Raw genomic sequence first — 12,653 nt, forward strand, 5'->3', positions numbered from 1 at the left:
CATTTTTTCAATTTTTCAAAATGTACATTGTTATAATGCTTGCTCAGTAAATGACTTTTAAAAGGAAATAGAAAAAAATTGACATGATTGCTATGAAACAAAAGTGGGTATTCATCATATAGTGTATGTATATGTATATATGTATATGTGTATATATACCCTTATATACTTATCATAGTAATGTAGACTTCCCATTTGTCAAATCTGAGGATACTTGATAAAAAGTTTTAGGTGCTTTCTCTTTTCCATTTTGGTATACTTGATTCTTAATTTAGGTATATTTTCAGGAGTGATCATTTTACTAAGTATTTGGTATCATCAAGTTTATCACTGCCTACGTGGGAGGCCTAGCTAGTGGAAAGCTTACCTCTAAAGATGAAGATAAGGTCATGGGAGGGATGCTCATATGCAGCATCAATACGGTTGGGAAGTTCTGGCCAAAAGGATTTTGTTAGAAACAGCTCAGCATCAACCTGCTGAGGATGCAGGCGCCAGAAGAATCTAACACAAAAATAAAAATACAGTTTTCTGTCACTTTGTAAGTGCAGTATTTCTATCCTGCTCGACACCTGTCTCTATATCAATGCAGACAAGTTAGACACATTCTCTATCGCCTGTGAAGGAGAAAAGCATTTCCCTTTACATGCCAGTTATCCAAGCTGTTGCTATCCTAACTCTAGCCTGCAGTACTCAAATTTAAAGTCTCACAGAGCCTTTGTGAAGGCTATAAAGTCCTTTGTGGATTGGGACCATGCTTTGCTCAAGTTTGCAGATCTTGCAGGTGGAAAACAAATATACCAGGCACTGTGTAGGGCTCTGGAAAGAAAACACGAGTTACATAAACTGCATCGGTCAAGGTCTCATGGCCTGGGGAACCTGAATGAGAAAATACCTGGAGTATAGTACAGTGTCACTAGAGCTGTAATAGAGGATGTAGAAATGCGAGCAGGTCACAGGTGAGGGAACAATTAACTGATGAATGAATAAATGAACAAATAAGCATATTTATAAGCAGATTAAAATTAAAAATTAAATATTTCGTTTTTCATTGCCTACAGGATTAGGTTGTAAAGCATATTCCAACATGTGTACCTGGTGCAAAGTCTTTCACACCAAAAGGAATTCATGGAGCCATAACAAGTAACAGTTTACTAATATGGTAATTAATTCCAATATTTGTGTTTTTAAATAAATAAATTGGACTTATATTTTTACTTGACTACCTTTATAAAGAAGAGTAGACCAAAGATATTAAAAAATCTGTACAATGCCAAGGTTATTTATTGAAAAATAAACATTTATCTATTAGCTATTTCATCTGAAATAGGAAAATACACTGCTCAAAGTACTATTATGTTCACTGTTCACGTCACCGTTGGAAGTCTGACTGGATGTTTTGGAATTTTGCAGAAACAGCTTCACAGATGTTTGTTACATGCAGATTTTATAAAATAATTTCAAGAATACCTGTCTTTAAAGATGATTGTTTCTCCTCGGAGACTGGTAATGGCATCGAGGGATAAGGAGGGATCACATTTGTCCGGGGTTTTGGGGTGTTTCGGGTTGGGGTCTTCATCTCCTGGACCTGCAATCATAAATAAATGAAAGAAGTTGCTGAGGAGAACCTTACTGATGACCTGGTCCTGCTAATGGAGAGTAGGAGAGGGCTCCCTCTAGGGAGGGCAGTACTAGTAAATCCTGTTCCTCCTACATAATGGACCAAATACCATGTTATCTTCCTTCCTTCCCCCAGGGTTACCAAGGTCTTGCAGGTGGGATGTCCCCTTCTGCTTTCATCCTTCAAGACCCCTAGAGATTCATTTGAAGTACAAGTTTAGGTTTTTGGAGGATGGTGATAGAAATGGGGGTGGGCGGGAATGAGGACATTTCCCCCATGCTTTGCACAACTATTGACAGACTGCTCTTGAGAAACACATTCTTCTTGAAGCCATTTCTGATGGCCCATCGTCCCTATGGAAGCCCTTATCTTGGCTCTTTCTCTTGCCTATTTTCCCAGCTGTTAACAACAGCTCATGTTGCTTCACCAGTTTCCCACCGTGCAGCTGTCTCTCAGTGAAAAGCCAGGCCTTCGGCAGCACTAACATGACTTGCCACGTGTTTGTAAACTTTCCACCTCACATGAGTGCAAAAGAGGTGCAGTGTACAATGACTATTCTAAACCCTTTTCTCTACTTAGTACATATGACTTCAATCGTCAAGTCCCTTGGTCACAATATTGTAGGAAGAATAATTACAAAGTGCTTGCTCACACCTACACTAGCTGTTATAGTAGATTGAAATCCAGAGGGGAGACAATGGGTTGGGTGGCATGAGCAAGTTTTCTGAGCTGTGTACCAGGAGCTTTACACTGATGCCCGTGCACTATGGCTTTAACTCTATTTTTGGTGGCTAATTTGCTTGTTTGAGTTTAGGATTAATTACTTTGTAAATATTATTAAAAATTTGGGAAGGAAAAAAGAAAGAAATTTTTACAATAGTCACTGTAGATGTTGATTAAAACCTACTACAAGCCAATTGAATAGTTCTACTGTGGCAAACCATTGTGGTCGAAAGAATGCCCAGAATTTATAAAAGCTGGTTAAGATCTCCCTTTCACCCCCAGCTGTGGATATACCATTTAACTGTACGGGGCTTAGCCCTGGCTGGTGTGGCTCAGTTGGTTGGAGCATGGTCCCATGCACCAAAAGGCTGTGAGTTAGATTTTTGGTCAGAGCACATCGTAGGTTGTGGATTCAATCCCTGGTCTGGGCACATATGGGAGGCAACTGAATGATGTTTCTCTCTCTCTCTCTCTCTCTCTCTCTCTCTCTCTCTCTCTCTACTGTCTCTCTCTTCCCCTTTACCTAAAATTAATAAACATATCCTCAGGTGAGGATATAAAAAAATTATAAAATCTACAGGGCTTGGTGTCTTCATTGGTTAAATGGGGAATAAAATATTTTCCCTTCTTATGTCAGAGGTGTTTTGAGAGTATCAAATGTACCTTGCAATGTATAAAACACAAATATAAAGAGTTATGAGAACTTTGGAGAATGGAATATTTTCTACTTAAGCAGGTTGTTCTATTTGGAAAGAATAAGTGGGCATGTTTTCCCAGGTTTTAATAACAAAGCCACAATGGCAAAGGTGGTAGTGGCAAATTCACTGATAATTTAGAAAATAAATGTATAAATCTATTTTGCTTTTAAGCTGATAAATTAAGAGTTAAGCCCTAGCTGGTTTGGCTCAGTGGGTAGAGCATTGGCCTGCGGACTGAAGGGTCACTGGTTCGATTCTGGTCAAGGGCACATGCCTGGGTTGCGGGCTCTATCCCCAGTAGGGGGGCTTGCAGGAGGCAGCCAGTCAACAATTCTCTCTCATCATTGATGTTTCTATCTCTCTCTCCCTCTCCCTTTCTCTCTGAAATCAATAAAAATATATATTTTTTAAAAAAGAGTTACCATAGAGAGACTGGATCCCTTGCGTATCGTCATCAGGAAGCACGAATGCTTTTTGCCAGTGTAGGTATAGACAGGAAACATGAGTGCTCCTGGGTCCTTGGAGTGGTCGAGACCTAAGGAGTGGCCAAACTCATGGGCAGCAACAAGAAACAAGTTGTAGCCTGTAAGGAAACAAGGAAACAATTAGAAAACAAGGTCCTCCAATGAGCAGTTAATGGAAGAAATGTTATTTTCCTCATCTATTTTGTATGTCATTGTTCCTCTCTCTTTGCTATTTCACTCACTTTTTAAAATTAACGTTCAGTTGCTTGAAGGAAGAATCAAGATTAATCTTATTTATAAAGATTATTTATTAATCTTTATGAATAAGTTAGTGCTCTCATTATAGTTGCTTACATAATTAGAATATCAACAGATTGCTCTCAACCACTTGGTAATAAGAAGAATTTACTAGCAATCCTGACTTGTTCTCGGTTTTCTCGGGTCAGGTGAGGAGAGTGAACAGTGATGACCTTAAATGAGGAGTCGTGGGAGTCACATGGGGGTTCAAACCGGGTGGAGGCAAAGGTAGGTTTACAGTTGTGAGTATATATGTGAAACACTGAGTTTATTCTTGTATTATTATTTATTAACTAGAGGCCTGTTGCACGAAGAGATTCGTGCAATAGGCCTTCCTTTCCCCTGGCTGCTGGCACCGGTTTGCCTCCGGCACCCGGGGGCCCAGGCCTTCGCTCTGGCCGAGTTCTGGCCGGAGCCGGCCCTGGAAACGTCAGGCCTCCTGCTCCACCAGCCCTCATCTTTGTTGGTGGTTAATTTGCATATCACACTGATTAGCCAATGGGAGGCATAGCAAAGGTATGGTCAGTTATCCTGTTTGTCTATTATTAAATAGTATTATTGTATTATTTTTCCATACAAACAACTGTAAACTTACTTTTGCCCCATCCTGTACTAGAATGTAGGATGCTATGTAAAACATAATTGAAATACTAGGCAGCATCCAAAAGGATGATTACCAGGGATGGAGTGTGTACTAAAGAGGGTCTAAGAATCTACTGTGAACAAATTCCAAACAAACAATCCTTTTCAGAATATCTCTAGACCCTACAGTTTAAAGAAACAGAAATCCTTACTAGTAAAATGATTGGCCAACCCCCCTCTACTTTAAAAGACTACTATGATTCTGTATTTACATTATTTTCTTTAAGTCATTCTTTCCACCAGCTTATTAGCCTCGTAATACTGGTATTTTAAATTGGAAAAAGATAAAAAGTTTAAAAGAAAAAGAATACATGAAAACTGGAGCCAGTGGTTTCAGATTGACCTTAAATTCCCTTTGCTACCATAGCCTATGCATGAAGAAAATGGATAATTAACTCAGTAAATGTTGCAGACCAGAAAAGCAAAGTTCACATAATCTGAATGACAGTAATTTGTCATTGAAATGATTAATAATGGATAACATTCTTGGCCTTTAGCTGAAAAGTTAATCCTGGTTTACCTGTGGATTTACCAGGATTAATTAAATATTTTAAACCCAGAATTTATTCAGAAACCTAAAACTGAGGTTTATTGTGACTCTATCTTCTATCTTAAAAATACTAAATATTATTTTTTCTTCCTAAAACCATTCTTACCTGTGGAATATTCAGAACATAAATATGTACATTCTTATCTTTCTTTCCAATGACAGATTGGAGGCACTGGAGTTGAGACATTAATCATTCAAGGCCCAATTTTACTCTTTGAAAAGATACTACTTTGATTTTAAACGAATAATAAAAATTAGCTATCTATGAAGACTACTTTTAGTTGTCACAACTAAGGGTCAATACAGCTTCAAAGTTAAGACCTAGTTGTAACAATTTGTGGTGTGTTTTTTTTGTAGGTTTCTTTCTGAAATAAACATTTCCAATTCTCTTGAGCCTTGAAGATTCAACTTCTGACTGGATTTATTCAAAGCTAAGTTTAATTTTTCTCTGTTAAATACAACTTTCATCTGGCCCGTTTCATGCGATTTGCAGTAAGAACTTTCTTGGTATCTTAATGGTATTTATAAAATCAATAATATAGACAAATCTGAAATAGGTAACTCTTATAACAGGGAACATAAATTTGACTGGACTTGTGCCATTAATATTTCTACCAGGGTGTGGGAAAGAAACTATTTCAACTCACATCCAATTCATCTATGACCTACATATCCAGCTCTAATAGTTTTTAGATGTATATTTGTAATAAACTGTATTTCTCTAACAGACCAAAAGGTAATCCACAGTAAAAACACCTTGGTTGACAGAAAGACATTTTTGGTCCTATTTCAAAGTTAGTTAGTGTCCCTCAAGTCACTAAACTAAGTAGATTTTGCTCAATTTTTCTTTTCACATTGGTTAAATAGAAATGTCAGAGAAATGTCATTTGTGGAAATTAATAAGATAAGCTTTTATACTTTTGAAAAATCAAATACCAAATGTAATTCATATGTTTTTATGTATAATGTATATACTTTTTAACTTCTTATTAATGGTCTAACCTAGTAATCATTAATTATATCTTTATAAGAAATATTACCTTTGGAACTACTTGTCCAAGTTTCATCATCATCAAAATGGGCATCTCCTCCGTAATTTGGCCCAGGAGGAAAAGCATGAGCCAGCAGACCAGAGGGGCCATCAAAAGGGTAGAAGTCACCATGCTCTGCACAAAAGCAAGAGTTCAGAATCTAATTATACCCAGTAGTGCCTAACACAGCAGCTCAGTGAATTTTTGTTGAATTTCGTAAAAAGTAATGGATGACTTAAAGAAGAAATTAAAAACTAAGAGCCAATTAAGGAGCAGAACATACAAATATTTCAAAAGTGGTTCTGCATCATTACCTTTAGTTCCAAAAGAGATCATGATATCAGCAGTGCCATTGTGAAGTCTGGTAAAATTCAGAGGTGTCACATCAGACCAAACTTTGAAGGCTTTTTTGAATGCCTTTTCCACTTCAGAATGAGTCATGTCAGGGGTATAATTCACAATTCTATTCAACAGAAAACGTTTCAATTAAATTTTTAGAAGGTGAAAACTATATTAGAATATGTTTTCTTAGAATATAGCTTTTCAACTCAAAATGCAACGATTCTCTAAAAGTTCTTTAATAAGTTTTAAAGAACTTATTATGATGTCATACAAAGATTTAAAATGAAGCATTCAATCAGACATTATGAGTATCTCCAAATATCTAACCTTTTGGCATTTTACATTTAAAGTATTCAGATGTTTAATAAAACTTATATTGCATGCTAAAAGTTTACAATTGTATTGCTATAGCCTAAATAGATGAAATAGTTCTATAAAGTTTGTAGAAAGAGTAGAACTCTCTCTTTTTAGTATTGTTATAATAAATATGCTTGATGCACTATATTTGCAAATTTTATTAAACTTAATTTATTTCTATTTTGATTCATATCTAAGAGAAATACTTTGAAATTTCCAATAAAAATTAATGCTGGTTACGATAACATTAATTGATGTTATGAGACATTTTCATCTGTAGCTTATGCTGAAAATTAGACATTTACTACTATATGAAAACTAACAAAAATTAAAGAGACATAGCCATTGATTTACCTGTAGGTTAAGTTCATTTTGGACCATTTGAGAGTTCTAGGGAAAACATTGTATTCACCCACATCAGGGACCCCACATCTTGGTTTTTTCATGATGTCTAAGGTCTTATCGTCAAGTTTGCCAGTCACCTCCAAGCCAAAAAAAGACTGCATTTCTCGAAGCCTGTCAACCATGGAGCTTGCTGCGGTCTTCTTCAGGATGCCAGCGGGGTTCAGGGGATGGTAGTATGATCTGAGGTAGCGCTGGAAAAGAGACCAAAATACCCTGCTTTTAAAAGAGAAGGGCATTTATGATATATTTCGCACCATTGGGACTGGCAAGATACTCTACCTCTGCATATTGGAAGTCTTCCTCAGACCGATCGTCGTCATCCTCATCATTGGGAAGGGGCAGGGACCAACAAGGAGTCCAGCTCAAGAAGAGGAAGGCAGCCAGGACACCTGAGTGCATCTTGAATGGCTGTGCCTGCAGGCTGCTGTCTTTCCATAGACCAGCACCTTTACTTTTATAGACCTACAATGGTGAGTCATCATTTATGGACAAGTTTCAACTTCCTGGTCTGTTGAAGGTAAACATGCTTACATGGCGACTTTTTTTTTTTCTCCTAAGAAGTGTGGTTTGTGGTAGAATTTGAGGGAAATGTAAAACGAGGGCATCTCTCATTTCAGCAGGGTCTCAAAAACCAGCTGGTCAAATTAACGGCCTCAGCATATTTACGGATACTGTGGGAAGAAACAGAGAACAGTAAATTTTCACTTCATTTGGCAAAAATGTTTTTCCCTTTGTAGGAAAGCAGCCACTTTTACTTTTTCAGATAAGACTATCAAGATAGTGCACTTCCATAAAAAAAGAAAAGAAACCTGTCTTACTTCCAGAATGTTTATAATCTGGTGAATTCTCAGCTTTATTTTCTCCAGAGCAACTACTTTGGAAATATCATGTCTACCTGAGGGTCATGGAATTGGACCAGAACCAAGCTTGATTGATGTTAGATAGAATTGAGTGCTGTGGTTGGAATTTTAAAGCGCAGTGTGACTTCTCAACGAACATGGGATCCTGCATGAGTTCCTCACAGGTCCAGGCAGAGGTAGAAGGATATCCTATATAATAAACCCTAATATGCAAATTGACTGAATGGCAGAACGACAGGTTCCTATGACACGCACTGACCACCAGGGGGCAGACGCTCAGCGCAGGGCTCATAGCTGGCGAGCTCAGTGGCTGTGGCAGGAGCCTCTCCTGCCTCTGTGCTAAGGACTGTGAGAGGGCACAGGCCAGGCTGAGGAACCCCCTCCCAGTGCACGAATGTTGTGCACCAGGCCTCTAATATTGAAATAAAATATATTGGGATGCAATATTATTGCTAACACATATTGAGGGATTACTACATGCTAGACTTAAAAGGTATTATCTTACTTAATCCTTACAATAGCCTTATGAAGTAAGTACTATTGAAAAGCCTGTTTTCACTTTACATCTGAATAATCTGAGACATAGGGAAGTTAAATACTTGTTTCAGGCCATATGGTTAACAAATGGTACTACTAGCATATGAATCCAGGCCAGTAGACTCAAGACTTCTTCTTAACCACCATCTAATATGACATCTACCCCATCCATTCTCAGATATTTTCTTCTTATATTTTTAATTCCCACCTGAGGATATTTTTCTTTTCTATTGATTTCTAGAGAGAGTGGGAGGGAGGGAGGAGGGGGAGAAAGAGAGAGAAACAGCAATGTGAGAGCGAGACACGTCGATTGGTTGCCTCCTGCACTTGCTCTTACCAGGAGGCAACCAATCAATGTGTCTGCAATAGGGAATCTGCAACCGAGGTATGTGCCTTTGACTAGGAATCCAATCTGTGACCCTTCAATCCATAGGTCGATGCTTTAACCACAGAGCCAAACTGACCAGGACCCAGATATTTTCTGAGCTGCTTGGTTCCCACACTTCTTAGAGTACCCAAGAAAATTAGGGCTCTGGGTAAACACATGGCCAGTTTCAAGTTCCTCAATTTTTTTATTTTTTATTTTGAATAATAGAGGTACTTCTGGTAAAAAATTAAAATAAATAAATCAGGAGAATAGTTCTCTAGGGGCCTGTAGTCTATTATTCCTTTCAGAACGTCAAATATCTAATACCATAAAATCAGAATGCCATTTTGGTCCCTCATAGATGTAAATGAATACAGTTTTATGGGCCACCATCTTCAGATTTATTGAATAATTGAAAATACAAGTTAATTTCAACAATTGAGACTCAGAGAGAAGCTCAAATCAGGGACATATTAAGACAAAGACAAGAAGCATGAATATACCTTTAGGGTCAGTTGGAAAGGGGTACTCCAACATGTGGGTAAAATTCTATAATCTAGATTAGTCAGTACCTCAGAGAAAACCAGAAAAGCCTATAAAATATAAACATTTGGATGTGAGATTGAAAGTGGAAGTTGAGGGATATTTATTATGCTTTTATCCAAGATAGAGCCAAAGAGATACTTATCGGTTTAAGATTAGATTTGGGCCCATTCAGCAATGCTAAACAATGATTTGTTTTAAGCCTTCTCTGTGTAGCACATTTAATTTTCAGGTTAAGTAAAGTTTATACAAAAGTTTGATTAATCTATTAGGGTATTAGGGTTATAGGAAATTAGTTAATCAAAGAGCATTTTTTTTTACCAATAAACATTCTTTCTTTTTATTTATGTATTATTTTAAAAAATATTTATGTTGAGAGTATTACAGATATCCCCTCTTTCCCCCTCCTCCCCCCATTATCCTCTTCCACCCACATCCTGCCCCACCCCAGACCTGCACCACCCTATTGTCTGTATCCATGGGTAATGCATTTATGCATATAATATCTTTGGTTAATCTCTTCCTGCTCCACTCTCCCCTTCTGAGATTCATAAGTCTGTTCCATGTTTCCATGCCTCTGATTCTATTTTATTCATAAGTTTATTTTGTTCATTAGATTCCTTGTTCATTTATTTTGATTTTTAGATTTAATTATTGATAGATATGTATTTATTGCCATTTTAGTGTTCATATTTTTTATCTTATTTTTTTCTTCTTCTTCTTAAAGAAGACCCTTCAACATTTTTTATAATACTGATTTGGTGGTGATGAACTCCCTTAGCTTTTTCTTGTCTGTGGAGTTCTTTATCTGACCTTCAATTCTATATGATAGCTTTGCTGGGTAGAGTCATCTTGGTTGTAGGTCCTTTCTTTCCATCACTTTGACTATGTCTTGCCACTCCCTCTGGCCTTTAAAGTTTCTGTTGAGATATCAGCTGATAATCTATGGGAGCTATATTATAGATAACTAATTGCTTTTCTCTTGATGCTTTTAAGATTCTCTCATTGTCTTTAACCTTTGGCATTTTAATTATGATATGTCTTGATGTAGGCCTCTTTGGGTTCATCTTGTTTGGAACTCTCTGTGCTTCCTGGACTTGTATGTCTATTTCTTTCACCAGATAGGAGAAGCTTTCTGTCATTATTTCTTCTTTTCAATTTCTTGCTCCCTCTCTTCTCCTTCCAGAACCACCCTGATACAAATGTTGGTATGCTTGAAGTTGTCCCAGAGGCTCCTTACACTATTTGCATATTTTGGATTCATTTTTCTTTTTGCTGTTCTGATTGGGTGTTTTTTGCTTCCTCATATTCCAGATTGCTGATTTGATTCTCAGCATACTCTACTCTACTGTTTATTCCCTATAAATTATTCTTCATTTCAGTCAGTGTATTCTTCATATCTGACTAGTCCTTTTTCATGTCTTTCATGTTCTCACTAATTTCCTTGAAAATCTCACTAAGTCCCCTCAAGCTCTCATTAAGTTCTTTGAATATCCTTTATAACCATTGTTTTGAACTCTGTAACTAGTAGTTTGCTTGCTTCCATTTCATTTAGGTTTTTTTCTGGAGATTTTTTCAGTTCTTACATTTGTGACATGTTTCTTTGTCTCTGCATTTTTGCTGCTTCCCTGTGTTTGTTTCTATGTATTAGGTAGAGCTATTATGTCTCCTGGAATTGTGAGAGTGGTCTTGTGTAGTAGGTGTCCTGTAGGGCCCAGTGACTCAGTATCCCTAGTCATCTGAGCTGGGCACTCTAGGTGTGCCCTGATGTGGGCTTTGTGTGCTGTCCTGTTGTAGTTGAGACTTGACTGCTGTGTGTATTACTGGGAGGAATTGACCCCAGGCCAATTGGTTATGAGGACCAGCTGCTACTACAGAGGAAGAGCTGCTGTGCAGGAGACAACCCCTATGGAGCAGGACTTGCTTCAGTGGGGCTTTGGTGCTCACCAAGTCTGCCCCTTGAGTGTGTTGCTCATGGATGTGGTAGAGTTGTAATCAGGCATGGACTAAAGCTATCCACCAGGTGCACTGGCTCTGGGGCCTCCTCAGAGGTGTAAAGTCAGCCACTGCCTGTGCCCTGCCTGGGGTGTCCCAGCATGACCTACAGAGTGATCTGCAGATGGCTGCTACTTGTGTTGGGCTTAGAGGTGCCCAGGAGAGGCCAAGCTGTGAACCTTGGCAAGCTTCTGCTAGTGCTGGTTCTGGAGCCACTTATTGAGAGATATGGGGTGCACTGAGTCCAACTGCTGCTTGTTTAAGAGCTTTTAGGAAAGTCTGAAGCCTGTGCCAGGACAGGCCATTCATATGAAAAAGACACTGCAAACAGCTTGGGTGGGGCTACAAATTGGTTGGGGCAGAATCTCAGGGAATCACTAGGGTGAGGTGAACAGTGTGGGCCAGGTTGATGGAGACTCAGCTATAGTACCTGCCAGTCTGTTTAGGGGGAGGTCCCAGCACTTCTGTATGGGAGAAAGCTGCCCCCAAGATCTTTCTCTGATGCCAGATAATTTATTTCCTCCCCTGAATCCTTTCAAGAGTGAGTTGTGGTAAGTCTGTCAGTGGTACTTTAAGAGAAACTGCCTGGAACTCCAGCAGCCTCCATGTCACTCAGCCACAATCTCCGCTGCATTTACAGCCTGAAGTTACTGGGACTTCTCTTCCTGGCACTGGAGCCCTGAGCTGGGGGCCTGGGGTGGAGCTGGGATCCCTTGCTCCTCACGGGAGGCCTTCTCAGCCAAGATATCCCTCCTGATGAAAACCATGCCACATGTGGGAGCCAGACCAGCCCCTTCTGTGCCTCTGCCTCTCCTACTAGTCTCCATGTGCTTTCTTCTTTAATTCTCTGGTTATATGACTTCCATTTAGCCAGATTTTAGGTGGTTCTGAATGATGGTTGTTCTGTGTTTCAGTTGTAATTTTGATGTGGTTGTGGGAAGATGCGAGTACTGGCGTTTACCTAAGCTGCCATTTTGGTTCCTCCTCCCTCTGTTTTAAAAAACATGCTTTTAGTTATTTCAGAGAGAGAAGGGGGAGGGAGATAGAAACATGGGTGAGAGAGAAAGATTGATCGGTTGCCTTCTGTGCACCTCCACTGGGTATCGAGCTCACAACCCGGGCATGTGTCTTGACCAGGAATCGAACTGGCAACCTCATGCTGCATGGGACAATGCTCAACCATTGAGAAACACTTAGCTGGGCAATGTCAAAATCTTTTACTGT

At 38.8% G+C, this 12,653-nt stretch overlaps 1 protein-coding gene across 1 annotated transcript; it reads right to left on the minus strand.

Moving 5' to 3' along the window:
• Positions 1-347: 347 nt before the first annotated feature.
• On the minus strand, positions 348-7,544 carry LOC102431911 (collagenase 3-like). The gene is given in 8 exon segments (XM_014460765.2): positions 348-501; positions 1,468-1,585; positions 3,462-3,506; positions 3,509-3,622; positions 6,033-6,158; positions 6,338-6,486; positions 7,077-7,318; positions 7,407-7,544. Coding segments are annotated over 8 exon segments (1,068 nt in total). The 5' UTR covers positions 7,527-7,544.
• Positions 7,545-12,653: the final 5,109 nt, after the last annotated feature.

The sequence above is a fragment of the Myotis lucifugus genome, unplaced genomic scaffold (assembly GCF_000147115.1).
Source record: "Myotis lucifugus unplaced genomic scaffold, Myoluc2.0 scaffold_139, whole genome shotgun sequence".
In the NCBI taxonomy this organism is placed as follows: domain Eukaryota; kingdom Metazoa; phylum Chordata; class Mammalia; order Chiroptera; family Vespertilionidae; genus Myotis; species Myotis lucifugus.